This window comes from Syngnathus typhle, linkage group LG1 (genome assembly GCF_033458585.1).
Source record: "Syngnathus typhle isolate RoL2023-S1 ecotype Sweden linkage group LG1, RoL_Styp_1.0, whole genome shotgun sequence".
Lineage (NCBI taxonomy): Eukaryota > Metazoa > Chordata > Actinopteri > Syngnathiformes > Syngnathidae > Syngnathus > Syngnathus typhle.
Genome location: NC_083738.1, coordinates 2,429,758 through 2,449,876, shown reverse-complemented (window position 1 = coordinate 2,449,876; position 20,119 = coordinate 2,429,758). Strand labels below are relative to the sequence as shown.

Sequence of the window (20,119 nt, the reverse complement as noted above, 5' to 3'; positions counted from 1 at the left end):
AGAATGCTGTCGTCACAGCCCACGCTCTAAATTCGGGACTGATACAAATAGAGCGCGAGTGCGCCATGTCCGTACACGCACTTGTGAGTGTGCACCGAGCTTTCTGACACGGCTTCCGGTAGTAAATGCGCAGGCGAGCGCTTCCCCATCTACTGGGGAAACGCAGTCATTGCAGGCAAAATGAGCAAAAAAAAAAAAAAAGTTTAATAATACAATTTATTCAGGGTTGGCGGGCCAGATTAAACGGTCCCGCGGGCCGTATCCGGCCCGCGGGCCGTAGTTTGGTGACCCCTGGTTTAGTGGAAGAAATATGGGAAGGTGAAAATATTGAAGTTACAGCTCAACACAAAGTGTCAAATAGTCTAAGTGTGAGATGTGAGCAAACTAAATGGGGAGTTAAATTATGTTCCAGCATTATGCATGTTGCAAACGATGAGAGGACAGGAAACCAGACGATTAGATATTTAATAAAGAAACTTTAATTAAGGAGAAAATTTGGTGTAGGGAGGATTCCTTTTACAATTTAATATTGTATGGGGTTTTATGTGTGTGTTGTGGGATGACAGTTTGTCTGTAATGGTGTATGAATGTCAAGTCAAAGTCAAAGTCTGCTTTATTGTCAACATGCCGAGACACACAAAGAGATCGAAATTACGTTTTCTCTATCCCACGGTGACAAGACATATTACACGTCTGTGCTTGTGGTGTGGTGTTTGTGTATTGTGAATGGTTGACATGATTCAAAGTTGGGGTGATGTGATCACAGCAGAGGATAACATTCCTCTCACCTGAAAAATATAAAGATACTAGAGATTTGAAAAAGCACGATTGATCAGGACTAATTTTGGATTAAATATGGGTTTAGGATTACTCAGGGGCACCATCGACAACAAAACAGTGCGATGGAGAAGGCCCATTTCAGTAATATGGTCAGACAAGACAGAACTAGTATCGAACAACAAGACTCTGGACGATTTGACGTGTGACGACTTTGAGCTCACCCGACGGGGTGACGGACTTGGTGGACAGTGACCAAATGTTTGACGCTTGAGCTTGCTTGCGAAAAAAGCACGCTCTGCTTTGGTTTCTGTGACGACTTGTTTTTTTTTCTTTCAGCAACAGCCACCAGCCAAGGAGCGGATTGCGCGCTACTTGCGTAACTTGTTTTCGTTCTTGCAGGTTGTCGGTTGCGTTCGTGGAAAGTTTGTGTTGAATTTACAAGAATATGTTAACCCTTGCCCTTTTGTTTTTTATGATGAACTTGTTGATGACATGGTTTTCAGGACATGATCCGCGGGCGCCAGGATTCATTTTATGACTGTTTTTATTTTGTTATTTGATGTCTTTTTTTGTGTGTACAAATGTCCGCTGCCAGCAGGGCTATAAGCTCAATGACAGGAGTGCGATGATTTTTGTTTGTGTTGCCGAGTGTGTGGTGGACAGTCAAGTTTTAAAGACTTGGAGTGACGGTCCCGGGGCCCAGATGGGAGCTAGAGGTTCCGCGGGCCTGACTACAATGAGTGTGGTGATGAGAGGGGACACTTTGCAGGTTCCTTTTGATACGTGATGACACATTGGGTGAATGTGTCAAAAGGGGGAGTGGTAAAATAGAAATGGGTGAGTAGGTTGTAAAAAAAAAAAGGGTGAGTAAGTTTCAATTTGTAATTGTGATATACAAAGTTTTTTTTTTCCAAATTCACTTGTTTCTAAGCTTTAACAGGACATCCCACAATTCAACTAGCAGTGATGAAAGGAGCAGAGGAAGACCAGTGACATCTGGTTGTGGTGTGGTGAAAACAAATTATATGATCGCTTGCCGAAGGATGCATCAGGTATCTGTGCCCTTGTCTTTGATAATGCCTGTAGTGGTTGTCCCCATTAAAACACAGAATCTCAATTGGAACATGGAGTTCCCACTGGCGGGGCTCCTGAGGCGAGCCAAAAGAGACGTTTTGCCCCCATGGTTGAGCAACAATGAACCGACATATATTGACGCTATAGGAGTGCCCCGGGGTGTGCCAGATGAGTATAAGCTCGTTAATCAAGTGTCCTTGGGATTCGAAAGCATTTTCTTATGGATCACCCCCAATAAAAATGTTGACCGTATTAATTACGTTCCGACTGACCCAGGCGTTGGAAGGACTAAGGACACTGGATAAAAAGATGAAAGATCATTCAGGTGTACGCACCGATATTTGGTCTGATTGGATGAAAATGTTCGGAGGCTGGAAAGGCCTCATCATGTCTGTGCTCGTTGCTGTGGCTTTACTGCAGTGATGATTTTGTTGTTGTATTCCATGTATTAGGTCACTCACTGTCCGGTTGATCGAGAAAACCGTTGGCCCGTTGTCACCGAACGGCCAATATACCCTGGTGACTCAACATGAGCCGCGGGGGGAAGAAAGGACCGACAGTGTGCTGGCCGCTGCTTGCTAGAGTAACGGGTGATGACCTCATAAATGAGGTCATGAGAGGGAATAAAGGGAAATGTACTTTTGGCAGTTTGCAAACACATTTGATTAAGGCTGCGTTAGACACATATAATCATATCAATATAATTTTTAGTAGTAGTGTGGTTGCTTAATAAGTGGAAAGGAATGTGCAGACTACATGAATTTGTTTTCTTCAAAGTATTGTGGAACAGGATATCCAGAAAGGGAGGATATCTCAAGGCCGATGGGGAACGCGAAAAACAACTCGTCTTTGTGGTCGAGACACCTGTGCTGAGCAGGGGAAAACCCAAACGAGGAGGAGATGACCATCGACCAATCACCACACAATAATTTGCATGCTTGAATATTCATATTGTGTTTCTTTAAAACTGGGCAACCCGGAAGAATGTCTTGTCTTTCTGGTCACGAAGGCACATGAGTTTTTGTGTTAAGGACCCAAGGCCCAGGCGCCTGTATTAGCTTGCTTTGTCAGGATTAAACAATTGGTCAATTCGGTCTGATTGATCTACTGGTCTTCTGTTTGACAGAACGAACTCGCAAAATTGTTAGGTGCGCCAGTGTGTGGATTAAAACATAGCAATTCTTGTGTTAAGTGTTGATCACAATTTGGAGTCAGATCAATAGCTAAAATCCGTATCCTAACATAACACAACCAAACAAATTTTCCTCTTAAATTTAGCATTGCAATGTCTTAAATTCACAATTTTTCTTTACCCATTTCCAGAAAGTATGTTTTCTCCTCCTTCTGAATTTCTCATCAGGGCCACACACTAATCCAATGTGGACCAGTTTCTGCCCACAAACAAATCTCTTTGTTTTCTCTCCTTCTTAATATTAATGTCAAGACGAAGGCCTTTCAGCACATTCAAATCCCATCGGGGAAGGTTTTCAACATTCCCGAAATTGCCCATTTAAATTCTTTTATTTTTATTAATTCCTTGTTTGGCATGCTCAAACTTGGACAATAAAAGATTGAGTGATTTATTAAAATGTCCACAAAATTAAACAAGATTTTGTTTTTCACCTCTAATTTCTACATTTTTCAAATGATTCAATCAGCTCCAACATCATTCTGCAGCATTCCCTAAGTATTTAAAGACAAAACACGACATCAAAGTTCAGTGTTAAAATAAGCACTTTGTATACTACAATACTCTTGTAATTTCCTAAATAAAGAGTTTGCAGTACCTTGTTGATTTTGCGTATGAATTGTTATAAATCAGGATATTGTTCTATATTTTTTATTTAAAAAAAAAAATCGATCGTAGAGCACTATATCGCGATATATCGTGAGTGAATCGCAGCAGGCTTTAAGATATCGGCAAATATCGTATCGTAGTTCTTTGTAGCGATATGATATCGTATCGTGACAAAACCCGCGATTTACACCCCTACAAAATATGCATCTGGTGTGCGTGTCCGTGTTAGCTATGAAGTTTTGCATGGCAAAATCAACATAAGCACCATCCCAAAACACAAAGACGCTCTTAAAGCAAGTGATGTTGCTAAAGGATCGACTGTGCTTAGCAAACAAAGGCCACAGGTATCGGAAGAAGAGGAGAAACTGTTGCTAGTTTTCATAAACGAGCAACAGTTAACGGGGGATAGTGTTAGCGAGGACTGCATTCGTGGCAAAGCGAGCCATCTCTTAGGATCCTGAACTCGCTTCCCCTTTCTGCGTAGCGTCCTGTACTTTTGCGCTACGCTTACTGTCTGCTGTATGCACACTGGCTCCGTTTTGCTCCTCTTATTTATTGTGTTATCTGCTTATTTATTATTTATTCATCATTCTTATTATTTATTGTTTGTGCCTTCTTGTTTTTATATTGTGTCATTTACTTGTATGTCTATCGTGTAATATGTCTCGTCACCGTGGGATAGAGAAAACGTAATTTCAGTTTCTTTGTGTGTCTTGACATGTGAAGAGATTGACAATAAAGCTGACTTTGACTTTGACGATCTGGGAAAAAAAAAGAAGCTTAAAAAAGGCATTTTTATTTTGGAACGGATTATTTTTTTCTCCCATTATTTGTAATGGGAAAAATTATTAAGGATTCGAACAAATCACTTCTCGAACCGCTTTCTGGAACGGATTGTGGTCGAGAACCGAGAGCGGGCTGTACTCCATTGACGACCCGGCAGCTCTGTCCCAAGATGGCGGCCGTATGAGATGTCACTTTACGTAGGCTTAAAGCTCGCACCGGATATCTAGTGTTTACATATGTCTATGATGAAGAGGTGGTGGAAAAGGACGACGACAACAGCGGAAGTATTCGGGGAGATTGTCCTTAACGACGATTAAACAAAGCATGGAGGTCGCGGTTGCTATGATTTGGTTTGCCTTCTGCTGCGTGTACATGGTTTTATTCTCTGCAGTGGTAGCCTCAAAGGAGAACTTCACGGGTTACGACGTGAATTTGACAGCAATTACTAACCGGAATTTGTCACACGACGAGTCTCTGGATAATTCAGCGTTTGCTTTGCCTCAGACCACTGACGTCGACTCTTTCACTTCAAACTCAAGTTATAAAGCTACCGAAGTACCGAATCGACAACTATTTAATATTGAGGTCCTCCAGCCTGTCTCCGGCCATCTACTGACTCCCACGATTGACGGTAACTAAGACCTCTGATTTAGAATTACACACTCTGGTCTGAAGCTTATTTCAAATAAACACCTGTGAGTATTTTCGTTACATAGAAAAGGGGAAAGTGGATAGACGAAGAAAGCATACAATTTGTGATTTTGTTGCTTCCAAAATTACTCGCGTTTCATATTTTTTCGCGTGAAAAGTATATTTCTTTTCCATGTAAATTTGCGTTTTTTCATAGTAATGGGCTTAATTGTTGCGTGAAAATGTCACATTGCCATACACAGTACAAATCAAATGACGTTTTTTTTTTTTTTTTTTTTACACAGTGCACTCATTGCGGCGTAGTTCCACATGTGCCGCATGATTCTACAATGTTTCTATGTTCTAGTTGGCAATGTGTGTTCCTGTGACGAGCTCGAGGATCTCTGTGACATCAACTGCTGCTGCGACAAAGAATGTAGTCAGGAACTGGCTTTATTTACTGGCTGCACAATGCTCACCCTCAGGTAAGTGTCGGCACACATTTATGGTAGTGTATTGGCGGGACCGAATGCATGGCATTCCGTACCTAAGACGATACATACGGTCCTGAACAAACGCTCATTTTGTGGACCGCGGGCAAAGGATGATAATTGTTTTAGAAAAGGACAGACTGAGCAAGGATGGAAGTGGGTTTTCCAGTCCCTGTAATCGACCCCAGCATGTCTTGTGTGTAATTTGCCAATACACACCATATCACGACAGGCAGTTTGTCATGTGCGTGCTCACTTGTTGGTATGCGGATGGAGTGAGTTCACATTGCTTCAAGCGGACAAGAGGAGGCACACTCCTCATCCAAAATGTGTACACATCTGCCAGTCAATCTGGTGACTGGACTGTGGTTGTGTTGGCATCTAAGTGCTGTCTTGGTGTTACAGCGCTTGGCTTGGAGTGGGGAGAACAAGTATTTGATACACTGCTGATTTTTCAGGTTTTCCCACTGCAAAGCATGTAGAAGTCTGTAATTTCTATCATAGTGTTTGTCTCTGTGTGCCCTGCGATCGGCTGGCAACCGATGACTGCTGGGATAGGCTCCAGCACGCCCGCGACCCCCGTGGGGACTAAGCGGTTCAGAAAATGGATGGGTGGATGGAGGTACTCTTCAACTGTGAGTGATGGAATCTAAAACAAAAATTTCTGAAAATCGCATTGTATGGTTTTTAAATAATTAATTTCCATCTTATTGCATGAAATAAGTATTTGATACGTCAGAAAAACAGAACTTAATATTTGGTGTAGAAACCAATTATTTGCAATTACAGAGATCAGACGTTACCTGTAGTTCTTGACCAGGTTTGCACACACTGCAGCAGTGATTTTGGCCCACTCCTCCATACAGATTTCCTCCAGAGCCTTCAGGTTTCGGGGCTGTCGCTGGGCCACACGGACTTTAAGCTCCCTCAAAAGATTCTCTATTGCAGAGGTCCCCAACCACCGGGCCGCGGGTCACTTGGTACCGGGCCGCCAAGCCGCACAGGAAAAAATAAAATATTGATAATCAATTAATTCAGGTCAAGACGCTCGTCACGGTCACGTGACATGTTTCCCCAGTCGATCTAGCAAAAATTAGTAAGAATTTATTTTAAAAAATATAAAAAAAAAATTGACGATTCTCTCCCAATAACATCCGTCGGTTCAGGTCAAGACGCTCGTCTCGGTCACATGACATGTTACCTCAGTTGAGCCTGCGAAGCAAGCAAAAATGAGCAGGAAACAGAGATGTTTGGAAAAGCGAAAAAAGCCCAATGAGGAGACGGAAGAAGAGGCTATGACTTCTAAGAAAAGGGAAGCTGCATTTAAAAGAACATTTCTGGAGTCTTACTTAAAATATGGATTTATCGCCACAGCTGACTCTGACGCGCTAAGCCCACTATGTACAGTGCCTTGCGAAAGTATTTGGCCCCCTTGAACAACAAGTGGGACACAATCGTGAAGTGGAATGACATTTATTGGATAATTTAAACTTTTTTAACAAATAAAAAACTGAAAAGGGGGCGTGCAATATTATTCGGCCCCTTTACTTTCAGTGCAGCAAACTCACTCCAGAAGTTCAGTGAGGATCTTTGAATGATCCAATGTTGTCCTAAATGACTGATGATGATAAATAGAATGCTCCTGTGTGTAATCAAGTCTCCGTTCCGTATAAATGCACCTGCTCTTTGATAGTCTCAGGGTTCTGTTTAAAACCTCTCACTTTGAAGACAAAGGAACACACCAGGCAGGTCCGAGATACTGTTGTGGAGAAGTTTAAAGCCGGATTTGGATACAAAAAGATTTCCCAAGCTTTAAACATCTCAAGGAGCACTGTGCAAGCAATTACCGTATTTTCCGCACTATTAGGCGCACCTAAAAACTTACATTTTACTAAAAAAAACACTGCCTTATATATGGATCAATTGATGAATTTGTTGATCCATACTGGTTGTACACAGTGCTCTGCCAAAATGTTTCAGTACGTTTTAGTACGACTAGTAAATTACAAGGTCGCATCGCTTCCCAACATTATGGAAACTGTAGTCAAGGGGGTGTCACCGAATAGCTGTTGTACCCCCGAGGCTATTTTCATTTCAAAATAGGCTGCTCCGTTAATGTTTCGAGTAAATCTACAGATTGATATGGAAGGGAAACATAGGTAAGCAGTACCAATGTGTTAGATCGAACTTTAGTCAGTTCCGATCATTTTATAGGAGATCGTTTGAGAAACGCGATTGTTTACAGAGGGCTCGTTGGTTATTGGCTAGTGGATGCATACCGCAACCCTAGTCAACTTCAGTTTGTTGCAGTATAGCTTCTATTTTATGCGCCTTATAATCCGGTGCGCCTTATATATGGACAAAGTTTTAAAATGGGCCGTTCATTGAAGGTGCGCCTTATAATCCGGTGCGCCTAATGGTATATTGAAAATAATATACGGTATATTGAAATGGAAGGAGTATCAGACCACTGCAAATCTACCAAGACCCGACCGTCCCTCCAAACTTTCATCTCAAACCAGGAGAAGACTGATCAGAGATGCAGCCAAGAGGCCCATGATCACTATGGATGAACTGCAGATAACTACAGCTGAGGTGGAAGAGTCTGTCCATAGGACAACAGTCGTGCACTGCACAAATCTGGCCTTTATGGAAGAGTGGCAAGAAGAAAGCCATTTCTCAAAGATATCCATAAAAGGTCTCGTTTAAAGTTTGCCACAAGCCACCTGAGAGACACACCAAACATGTGGAAGAAGGTCCTCTGGTCAGATGAAACCAAAATCGAACTTTTTGGCCACAATGCAAAATGATGTGTTTGGGGTAAAAGCAACACAGCTCATCACCCTGAACACACCATCCCCACTGTCAAACATGGTGGTGGCAGAATCATGGTTTGGGCCTGCTTTTCTTCAGCAGGGACAGGGAAGATGGCTAAAATTGATGGGAAGATGGATGGAGCCAAATACAGGACCATTCTGGAAGAAAACCTGTTGGAGTCTGCAAAAGACCTGAGACTGGGACGGAGATTTATCTTCCAACAGGACAATGATCCAAAACATAAAGCCAAATCTACAATGGAATGGTTCACAAATAGACATATCCAGGTGTTAGAATGGCCAAGTCAAAGTCCAGACCTGAATCCAATCGAGAATCTGTTCACAAACGCTCTCCATCCAACCTCACTGAGCTCGAGCTGTTTTGCAAGGAAGAATGGGCAAGAATTCCAGTCTCTCGATGTGCAAAACTGATACAGACATACCCCAAGCAACTTGCAGCTGTAATTGCAGCAAAAGGTGGCGCTACAAAGTATTAGCGCAAGGTGGCTGAATAATATTGCACGCCCCACTTTTCAGTTTTTTATTTGTTAAAAAAGTTTAAATTATCCAATAAATTTCGTTCCACTTCACGATTGTGTCTCACTTGTTGATTCTTGACAAAAAATTAAAATTTTATATCTTTATGTTTGAAGCCTGAAATGTCGCGAAATGTTGAAAAGTTCAAGGCGGCCGAATACTTTCGCAAGGCACTGTACATAGTGGGCTTAGCTGTCAGCTGTGGCGATAAATGCATATTTTACGCCCCACTTTTCAGTTTTTTATTGGTTTAAAAAAGTTTAAATTATCCAATCAATTTCGTTCCACTTCACGATTGTGTCCCACTTGTTGATTCTTGACAAAAAATTACAATTTTATATCTTTATGTTTGAAGCCTGAAATGTGGCGAAATGTTGAAAGGTTCAAGGGGGCCGAATACTTTCGCAAGGCACTGTATATATATATATATTTATTATACACAATTTCCCAACTTCAACGTAATCCGGTTTGTAAATCATTTGTGTGTACTCGGACTTATAAACTGATGTGGCAGGCTGGGTCTGGTTTCACACCTGCGTGGTACCTGCGTATTTAGGCATCTTTACACATGCTCATTAGGGTTGCAATGGTACAGATAACCAACGGTATGGTTCATACCTCGGTTTTTGTGGCACGGTTTTTGGTTTGGTTTCGTGCACCCTTTTGTGTGTACAGAAAACACCGTTCTACCAAAATATTGCTTCATTTTGCTTTGCAGGAAATCTGCAACTAAATTAGTAAATCAGGGTTTTGACACTCTAAAAGGAACATGCAAAATTTGCAACCATACTGTAGCTGGTAAAGTTAACTTGTAATGAGGATCTTTAAATTTATAGTGTTAAAGCACAATTCTAAGTTCATTTAGTTGTGATTTTCTTGAGTACATGCAGACAAAGGTTCGAGTTGAATTGAAGGAGTAAATGGAAAAGATAAAACTATTATACCTGCGTTTATTACATTGCGACTGGACTACTCTAACGCATTATTCTCTGGTCTTCCTAAGTCCAGTATCAAAAGTCTACAGTTGGTACAAAATGCTGCTGCAAGTCTGCTCTCACGGACAAGAAAATTTGATCATATTAGCCAACTTACATTAGCTCCCGGTCCATTTAAGATGTGACTTCAAGGTTCTTCTATTAACCTATAAATCAACGCATGGCTTAGCGCCTTCATTTCTCATTGACTTAGTTGTTCCTTACGTTCCGTCTCGTAACCTCCGCTCGCAAAACTCTAATCTTTTAGTGACCCCGAAGGCAAAAAATTTCTGCAGGGTCTAGAGCAGGGGTGGCCAACCAGTCAGAGACTAAGAGCCACATTGTTAGAGTGGTGCTCACTCTAACTTATTTTGCAAGAACCACACGGAGACAAGTTAGTCGTTTTGGGCACCTGCAGGTGGAGAGTTCACTCGTCGCTGTTGTCACAGCGATGGTCGAATGAAGTCTAACTCTCCCTTCCCACAAGAGCATCTTTATTAAGAGGAAAAGGGTGGGGGTGACAGTAGACTGAATAAACAAGTTAAAGCTCTTGACCTCTAGGTAAACAGAGCAGGGGATGTTTTACGACATTATTTAGGATGGGACAGAGTTAGGTGGTTTATTACCGGTTACATACCAACGTAAGCATAAAACTAATCTACCTAAGTTATTTATTACCGGTTATATACATTCCAACATAATCATAGATCAAGATAGTTTGGAAAACCCTGACATATCCCTCCTGTTTTATCATATGATTATGTGAACCCGATCAATCAAACATAAGTAAGTAAGTAAATATAAAGAAGAATAGCAAAAATAAGAAAAACAACAATAAAAAAAAAGATCAATAAAAAACTGAGACGACAGCGGACGGGTTGGGGAGCGTGTAGGGTGAAACACGACAAAAACAACAAACAATGATAGCAACAACTTCCAGTGAAGATGAGGTTTTTCCTCAATACTCCAGTCCAAACTTATTGTGTGGTCTAAAAACCTGCTGGCCGATGTTAAATCGCAGGAAAAGTCTCACACGGTCCCTCTGCCTTAGGCGACCATAATGCTATCAATAAGAAAACATAAATAAAGCCACGATCCGTTCCGAATGAAGTAGGACCCGTCCAATGGTACAGCCATGTTGGCAGGAGAGCCCTTACACCTTGAAATGGCTCTCCTACCCTGGCACACAGCGGTGATGTCTAAAGCTCCCATCCAGTTCCCTCCTGGAGAGCAGTTGTCGTGAATGCATCCGTGGGTCTTGTTTTCTTGGATGAAACACGTGTAGTCCATTCCAGGTAGCGTCCTGGTTTAGGCCACTTGTGGCATCTGTCGTCCTCCAACAGTCACATTGGGATTAATCCAAAATAGTTTGATCACAGATTCATTCCTGCGAGTCCAGGGCGGTAGCGTCACTGACTGACAGTACGGTGTTGATATCAATCTCCTCCCATGGATGCCATACATTTCGCTTCAGTGACATTCATTTCTCTGGCCCCCAAGTGAACTTGTGTGGAGCAAGGGGAGTTTTTGGAAACACAGATAACATCCCTCCTGTGCGTGCGCTCTCACAGCGACCTTCACATACCGGTACCAAGCGTTAGTTTCGTATGGGTTTCTGGGGTCTCATGACCAGCCCTCAAAGTTCTCATCGTGTGACCATCGTTTCCCACGGCCAACATTATCACTTGGTCTGTTCAGATGTGTCCATAGACTATAGCGTGCTCCAACCACAACGCAGCAGAGGATCCACCTGGCATGTGGAGCCCCGTCGCCACCAAGATGACAGGAACACCAAGACATCCCCCCGCCTAGCGGAGTTGGGATCGTTGTTTGCAGACTTCGCCACCGTCCCAAAATGAAGGGTCCAGCACTCCTTGTAGCTTGCATTGGCTAAGGTGAATCCAGCTGGGTTGTTCAGCGATCTTCACTGCGGTGGGGGTAGTCAGCAAGACTTGGAATGGTCCCTCCCACCATGGCTGGCCCAGTTCTTTCCTTTGATGACCCTGATGTAGACCCAGTCTCCTGGATTGATGGGGTTGTCACCTGTGAGGAGGAAAGATCAGGCGGCAGTAAATTTGCATTTGACACATCCTTCAGCCTGAGGGCCCTGATCATGCTACCTATGTTCTTCATCTGCTTTTTGCAACTCTTGTAGTCAATTGTAATGCCCTTTTTAACGAGGCAGATAGGAGTGTTTGAAAGAAGAGTTTGAGCACTTCCTAATGATTCCTCCTAACCAAAGACCGTTTATGACAGGGGCTTTCCCATTTATTGCCTCCTGTCTTAAAGGAGATTCCCTTATCCATGCCGTCTTCTTCCTAACACTTTCGCACACACACAGGGTGTGCACATAAACGCACACACACCGAGCGCGCACCCAAGGCTCAGACAAACGACAACAGCCTGACACAACTTTACAGAGATTACGCACGAACACAGAACACAGAACACAGACAAAGGGATTCCATACATCTCTCATGTAGCTCCTTTTGATAGAACCTCCTATTGGTAACTGTACAGCGGACTGTTCCGCATATAATCCCTTACTCAACTCCCTTGCTTCTACTTTTCCATGTCGGTGCAGTCGTAAGTGATCCCTACTGCAGTCATTGTCTTGTTAACTGTCGCCTTGTGCGACTCCTATGCATGATTGTGTGAAAGTCAAAAATTTAACGTATCCAACATTCTGACCACCCAAACTCCACCGTGGTGCAACGAACTTACTATTTTATTGAGTAGGTACATTGAGCAACCTAGCTTCCTCTTGACTGAATTCACTTTAGTCCAAATGTCCTATTCTAAAATGTATCTAACTCCATTTCTACTTCTTATGCCTGATGAGCCAAAACATCAGATCTCGCTCTTGTTTCCTACCGTTTTAGCCTATTTGTCCTATCCAAATCTGTTCAGTCTCCGATTATGATGCGTTTCTCTGTAGCTCTACGCATTATTCAATTTTTTATCAAATCTCCTCAGTTCTGTCAAACCCAGTGCACAATGAAGCTCCTTTCCACTTTACCCCAAGCCCCACGAAGTTTCAGCACCGCCACAGCACGGAGTGCGATTTGGTCGTTGGACATTTCAAGTCCATATCTTTTGCCGCACCTCACCCTCTCAAGATGGTGTTCTTTTGTTGTTGAGTCAACCCATCCATCACTCTCGAATGAGTCCATTGTTCAAATGTCTCCACTTCTCACTGTCTTTTCTCGCCCCCGAGGACGTCGTCTTTTCTCCGGAGTGTACTTGCCCCGCTCAAGCACAACAACAGTCTTTCTTTGTCCTTGCCAAAGGTCAAAGGTGCCTTAAAGCCAGGCACCGTTTTGTAGACGTCCATGGCTGCAGGCAGAGTCTCGGGATCGAGTTTCAGGGATCCTGGCACTGAGAGTGACAGACTGGGACATCAAACTTGTAACCAAATGTAGCTGCTGCCATCAATTCGCTAGTAACGTTTGTTTACCAAACTTCAAATTCTCCTAGTAACAGCGATCTTGTCTTTATATTGTAAGTCCTGCAACTCATCCTATTTTCGAGCTACGTTCTGTCTATAGTTCCTATTTAATGAGACAGTACATTGTCTTCAGTGTCATTATTTAAAATTAACTCAACGAGGTCTGCGTTCCACATCTAGCCCTGATCTATGTCTTGACCTCTCAAACGTTATTACCTGTGTCATGCTTGCTCAAAAATGTGACTTAGAATATGGTGTTGTGAATTTCCAATCTCCCTGATCAAATTGGATCCCGCTTCTTAGCTCTTCTTTCTCATGCTCCTGTTAGCCTGCAATTGTCCAAATCAATAATGTTGTTTTCTTTTAACTGTCTTTCTGTTGAACCTCTAAATCTCTCTTGTTGCTAACCTATCTACACCAGGAAGGGTCTTAAAGAAAGGACCAACAGATTACTCCCAATATCTCCTCATTATTTATGAGTTAGCCTCCCTTTCCTCACTCGGGTGCATATCTTGTCAGTTGTTAATGGAAACCAGATGTCTCGTGCCAATGAGATCATGGACCAAGGCCCAAACAATCCCGCACGAACCTGACCCGAAACATGACCCGGTCACACTTAGGCTTACTAGTGAGATATACATTGCATGATACCAGAATAGAAATTTACCACAGTATGACACTAAATGTATTAGAAAATCCATATGTCGTAAAGGTTTGTATTATTACTATCTTCCACTATCTGTCCTATTCACTCCCTCCTTCTGAGGCTTGGCAACGCCCATGCCACACACCTTGACAAACTTTTTTTTTTTTTTTTTTTTTTTTTTTTGGGAGAATGTGTTCTTTACTACATATGATTCCATCATTTAATTTGACTTTCTTTCCAAAACGCTTCTCAATTTCCCAGTTCACACATCTTCTGCATGTGTTACTGGTTCTCCAGTTTTTTCTCTAGCTAATCATTAATCCAAAAGCTATGTTTTTCGTTTTAGCATTCAACTTACTCAAAACCACTCTTTCAGCAAAGTCGCTCTACTAATTTTCCATAGTAGTCGCCAACAGCTTCAACCATTCAACCTGTATTTTCCTATCATTCAAGGCAATCATTCATCAATGCTCATTTGCATCTCACACACAGTCTCCAAAAAGGAGTCTTACCATCACATTGGTCTCAATTCATCCAAGCTCACCACACAACATTCATATACCATTTTCAACTCAAGGTTCCTGATAGAACAATCCACCAAAAAAACTCAACTCATAAAAACTGCTGGCAAATTAATCCGAATTTTTCCTTTGTTTTTAAATTTAAAGAACTCAATTTCTCAGATTTAGCTCGTATATAGCAATTTGTATAATTTTATAACACCATCAATCAATTATTCCTATTAAATGTAGCATTGCAATGTCTTAAATTCACAATTTTGCTTCTTCCAATTCCTGAAAGCATGTTCTGTCGTTTCTTTTTCAAATTTCTCATGAGGGCTCGACACTTAACATGCACTAGTGTGGATCAATTTCTGCTCGCAAACACATTTTTCTCTTTTCCTCTCATTTTTATCTTTCCAAATCGTTTCTGTTCTGCGGTGCAAATTGGATAGACCACAGTCTAACAAATTTCTTCACACTGAAAGTTTAGCCAATCTTCATCATTTTAGCACACATGCACAGCTCTCGCGCGCGTAGGGCAGGTCCCAGCACCAATGATTCGTCACAGGCTGGCCATTTCCTGTGGTCGATCATGAGCTGGTCCCTCCCACGCACACAAGGACAGTACATTCTAATTTTTTTTATTTATCTTCAAGTTGCATTCATTTACCACTTGATTTGCAAATTCTAACTTTTGTGTACACACACAATTTGATCCCTGGTAATTTGTCGTTGGGCATACAAACAGCATTGTCATACTTCTTGCATGGACAGGAGCTCTAATAATCCAAAAAATGTGCCAATAATCTGACAATGACATGTTTTGCTGTCATATGGGAATCTATTCTTTCTTTCTCTGTATTAGCATGAGGGGTCAAAGGAGAGGAAGCTTGTCATGCTGTAAATGTTTTATTTTTTATGTTAAATTTTTCCTCTGCCTCTTCCTCTGCCCCTTGACTGGCACCGCTTTTTTTTCTTTTCTTCTAAAACACTCTATTGACCAGTGTCCACGTTTCCCACAGTTCCAACAGTTGTCAGAATCTGATGGGGGTTTTGAATTATACGGTGGCCTTCGGCCTTGTTGGTCTCTCTCTCTTCCTCTCCCCTTTGGGAACTTTGGGAGAAGATCGTTGTATCTTCATTTAGATCATTATCATCATCTAGATGAAATACATCAGAACATTTGCCTTTTTGGATAACTTTTTCAGCATGCCTGTCCCACTGCATAGTTGTTGTATACAAGTTTTGCACACGAGCGGAATGCCTCTCTTGCTCTTCTGCTTGAGCTGCGGCTGGAGCCGTGGCCGGGACAGTGCGCCTGCGCACTGTGGCCTCATTGTCTTCCGGCCTGACAAACATGGTCGCAGCACTTTTCAACTTTCTGTCTTTTGTCTTTTGGATTTATTCTCTTCTCTCTTGTGAAGCTTTCAACCACAGTCTAGCACAATTCAACTCTCTCTCTTTTCTTTTTCCACTTCAGCATGTATTACATACAATCAAGAAATCTACTCGCCATGAACTCATCTCCTTCAAGAGCTAGAGATTTATCGTTCCTTTTTCTCATCTTAATTTTAATTTTTCCAGTGTTTTTTTTTTTCCAATCTCTTTTTATTTTCTTTGAGGATCCTCAATGCAGGTTTAAATTGACCTCCTAACAAATTACTAGCCTGTGTTATTGCCGTCGATCAATGCTAGAACTGCTTTTTAGTCAATTTATCCTACCAGTCACACATTCAACCACACAAATTTCTTATCCCTGCCTACGCGAAGTCCTCTTTTAAAAATAAAAGAGCTGCTTCATCCGGAGAGGGGACTCTACAACACCCCTTCCTTCCCTGGGAACTAAAGACAACAGTCCTGTTACCCAGCCCTGCCAACGCGAAGTTGTACCCCTTAGAACAGTGGTTGTCAAATGAGGGTACACGGAGGTACGTGAGATTTTACAAAAATATATAAAACAGTTTGAAAACCACTGCTCCAGAAGAGCCACTTCATCCGGAGGGGGACTCTACAACACCCCCTCCTTCCACAAGACTTCTTATCTTCTGTCTTGCCTATTTTTATTCCTGTGCACTTTTACTTTTACGCGTTTCACAACCACACAATCCCACAACTTTAGGGCTTTAACTTACTTGTCCCCTGGTTCGTTGCATTTCCGGGTCCCGTCAACCACCCCTGTCAGACGAAGGCAGACATAAGATGCTGGCCCAGCGAAGAAGTTCTCCTCCCAGGACTTTCTTTTCCAGGTCCTCCTAATGGACGCTGGCTTGTCGACAATGCAGCACGTCTTCCTCCGTCAGTCAGATGGTGGGTATGAGGGTCCCGGGTTTCGGCACCAAAATGTTAGAGTGGTGCTCACTCTAACTTATTTTGCAAGAACCACACGGAGACAAGTTAGTCGTTTTGGGCACCTGCAGGTGGAGAGTTCACTCGTCGCTGTTGTCACAGCGATGGTCGAATGAAGTCTAACTCTCCCTTCCCACAAGAGCATCTTTATTAAGAGGAAAAGGGTGGGGGTGACAGTAGACTGAATAAACAAGTTAAAGCTCTTGACCTCTAGGTAAACAGAGCAGGGGATGTTTTACGACATTATTTAGGATGGGACAGAGTTAGGTGGTTTATTACCGGTTACATACCAACGTAAGCATAAAACTAATCTACCTAAGTTATTTATTACCGGTTATATACATTCCAACATAATCATAGATCAAGATAGTTTGGAAAACCCTGACACACATTTTTTACTGTCATCGCAAAGAGCCACAACATACACATGAGCACACATGAACACCCCCACACAAACACACACAAACACGCGCACGCACGCACACACCATTATTATGTCACGCACCAACATGATAATGACAAATTGACTCCTACAGTACCGTATTTTCCGCACTATACACCGTGTTCCAAATTATTATGCTAATGATATTTATCTCAGATTTTCCTAAATAGTCGATGCAAATGAGTCAGCATAATTTTCAAGTCATCAACCATTAGTTTAATGAATTCGAATGTTATTGAACAAACCTCCCAATGATAACAGAATTTCTCAAAAATAAAAAACTTAAAATGCACTGTTCCAAATTATTACGCACAACAGAGTTTTATAACATTTTATAGGTTGTTATGAACTGAAATGCTCATCTTTAGAATTTACAGCATTAGGAGGTCATATTTACTGAAATCAAAAGCTATTTCAATCAAAAACATCTTAACAGGTCAAGTTACATTTTAACATAGGACCCTTCATTTGATAGCAGCTTCACAATTCTTGCGTCCATTGACCTTGTGAGTTTTTGGAGAGTTTCTGCTTGAATTTCTTTGCAGGATGTCAGAATAGCCTCCCAGAGCTGCTGTTTGGATGTGAACTGCCTCCCAACCTCAGAGATCTTTTGCTTGAGGATGCTCCAAAGGTTCTCAATAGGGTTGAGGTCAGGGGAGGATGGGGGCCACACCATGAGTTTCTCTCCTTTTATGCCCATAGCAGCCAATGATGCAGAGGTATTCCTTGCAGCATGAGATGGTGCATTGTCATGCATGAAGATGATTTTGCTACGGAAAGCACGGTTCTTCTTTTTGTACCATGGAAGAAAGTGGTCAGTCAGAAACTCCACATACTTTACAGATGTCATTTTCACACCTTCAGGGACCCTAAAGGGGCCAACCAGCTCTCTCCCCATGATTCCGGCCCAAAACATGACTCCGCCACCTCCTTGCTGACGTCGCAGCCTTGTTGGGACATGGTGGCCGTCCACCAACCATCCACGACTCCATCCATCTGGACCATCCAAGATTGCACGGCACTCATCAGTGAACAAGACTGTTTGAAAATTAGTCTTCATGTATTCCTGGGCCCACTGCAGCCGTTTCTGCTTGTGAGCGTTGTTTAGGGGTGGCCGAATAGAGGGTTTACGCATAACTGCAAGACTCTGGAGGATCCTACACCTTGATGTTCGTGGGACTCCAGAGGCACCAGCAGCTTCAAATATCTGTTTGCTACTCTGTAATGGCATTTTAGCAGCTGCTCTCTTAATCCGATGTTTTTGTCTGGCAGAAACCTTCCTCGTTGTGCCTTTATCTGCACGAAACCGTGTGTGCTCTGAATCAGCCACAAATCTCTTTACAGTACGATGATCACGCTTAAGTTTTCGTGAAATATCTAAGGTCTTCATACCTTGTCCAAGGCATTGAACTATTTCACGCTTTTCGACAGCAGAGAGATCCTTTTTCTTTCCCATGTTGCTTGGAAATGGTCATCTGCTTAATAATGTGGAATGCCATTCTTAAGTAGTTTTTCCTTAATTGGGCTCACCTGGCAGACTAATTATCACAGGTGTCTGAGATTGATTTCAGTGATCCAAAGAGCGCTGACACACAATACCGTCCATGAGTTTAATTGAAAAACAAAAAATGTAATCTTTATGACACTTAAATACAATTTGCATAATAATTTGGAACACGGTGTAGTCCTTCAGCATGCCTCAATCTACCACCGACTCTCAGTAGCTCTGTGGTTTTGTCGTATTCTGGTGACAGGGATATAAGATGACTGTTTACAGGAAGAGCACGTCCAACTTTGAGGGCTCTCAATTCCTCAGCAAAGCAGTCTTCTTGGGCATTTTGAAGCATAAGCTTCTCTGCTTGAAGAAAATCTGTTGCTGAACACTTTGCTGTGGTGTTAGTGTTGGCCGCCCCATGAAGGGAGCTAGCGGTTTCCTGAAGAAGCTCTTGCCAAGTGGAGAATTTACTCAGATCAGGATGTTGTGTGGGCAAGGCGCTGGAGACTGCTCCCACGAAGGCTGACTTCCTTAACTCGGTAGTGTCTGGTTCTGCCTCAGATGAGGGCATGATGGGCCACTCACTCTCTGGCAAAAGGAGGAAATGTGGACCTTTGTTCCAGCGGTGATCCTGCACCATCTCTTTCAGGGTGAGTCCTCGGGTTATGTCATCTGCGGGATTGTGTAGACTACCAACATACCGCCATTGGGATGGACTGGTAAGATTCTGAATTTCTGCTACACGTGTTCCAACAAATACTTTGTAGCGGCAGGATTCTGAGTTAATCCAGTACAGCACTGTTGTGGAGTCAGACCAAAGAGTGATGTGCTCAGGCGTTACTGTGAGCTCAGTCTCGATCACTTTTGCCAGCTGTGCCCCTGTAAGTGTGGCGCTGAGCTCGAGACGCGGGATGGACAGCTGCTTACGCGGCGCTACTCTCGATCTGGCAAACACAAAGGAAACGAAGACTTGTTGTCTGTCATCTGTTATTTGCATGTAAGCTACTGATCCGTAGGCGCGCTCTGAAGCATCACAGAAGATTTGAATATGACGGGCTGCATTGACGGTATTTCCACTGGCTGGTGAATAGGGACAAGGTAACTTGAGTTGCTGCAGAGTAGGAATTTCCTGCACCCAACTCAACCATTTTCCGAGAAGTTCAGATGGTTGAATCTTGTTAGCCTTACACATGTCCTGGACAAGCACTTTACATCTTGTGGTAAATGGCACAATTCAGCCCAATGGGTCGTAAAGCTTGGCAAGGACGCTGTAGACGTTACGTAGAGTGGCAGCTGGAGGCTCGTTAGAGCGATGCTTATAACTCAACGTGTCGCTCAAACAATCCCAGCACA

General features: G+C 42.6%; 1 protein-coding gene across 23 annotated transcripts in view; it reads left to right on the top strand.

Moving 5' to 3' along the window:
• Positions 1–4,593: 4,593 nt before the first annotated feature.
• The window catches only part of tctn1 (tectonic family member 1), a 196,855-nt gene continuing 181,329 nt past the window's right edge, over positions 4,594–20,119 (top strand). For 4 of the 23 annotated variants that reach the window (XR_009715187.1, XM_061285411.1, XM_061285427.1 and 1 more), the window contains exons 1-2: positions 4,598–5,069; positions 5,436–5,553. Coding sequence is in view for 17 of the 23 variants with exons in the window: in XM_061285411.1 (XP_061141395.1) it covers positions 4,763–5,069; positions 5,436–5,553 (425 nt within the window). In the remaining 6 variants the exon portion in view is untranslated. Of the gene's footprint in view, positions 5,070–5,435; positions 5,554–6,117; positions 6,195–20,119 lie in introns of those variants that run through there. The other 19 variants (XR_009715205.1, XM_061285535.1, XM_061285545.1 and 16 more) reach the window with 10 other exon arrangements.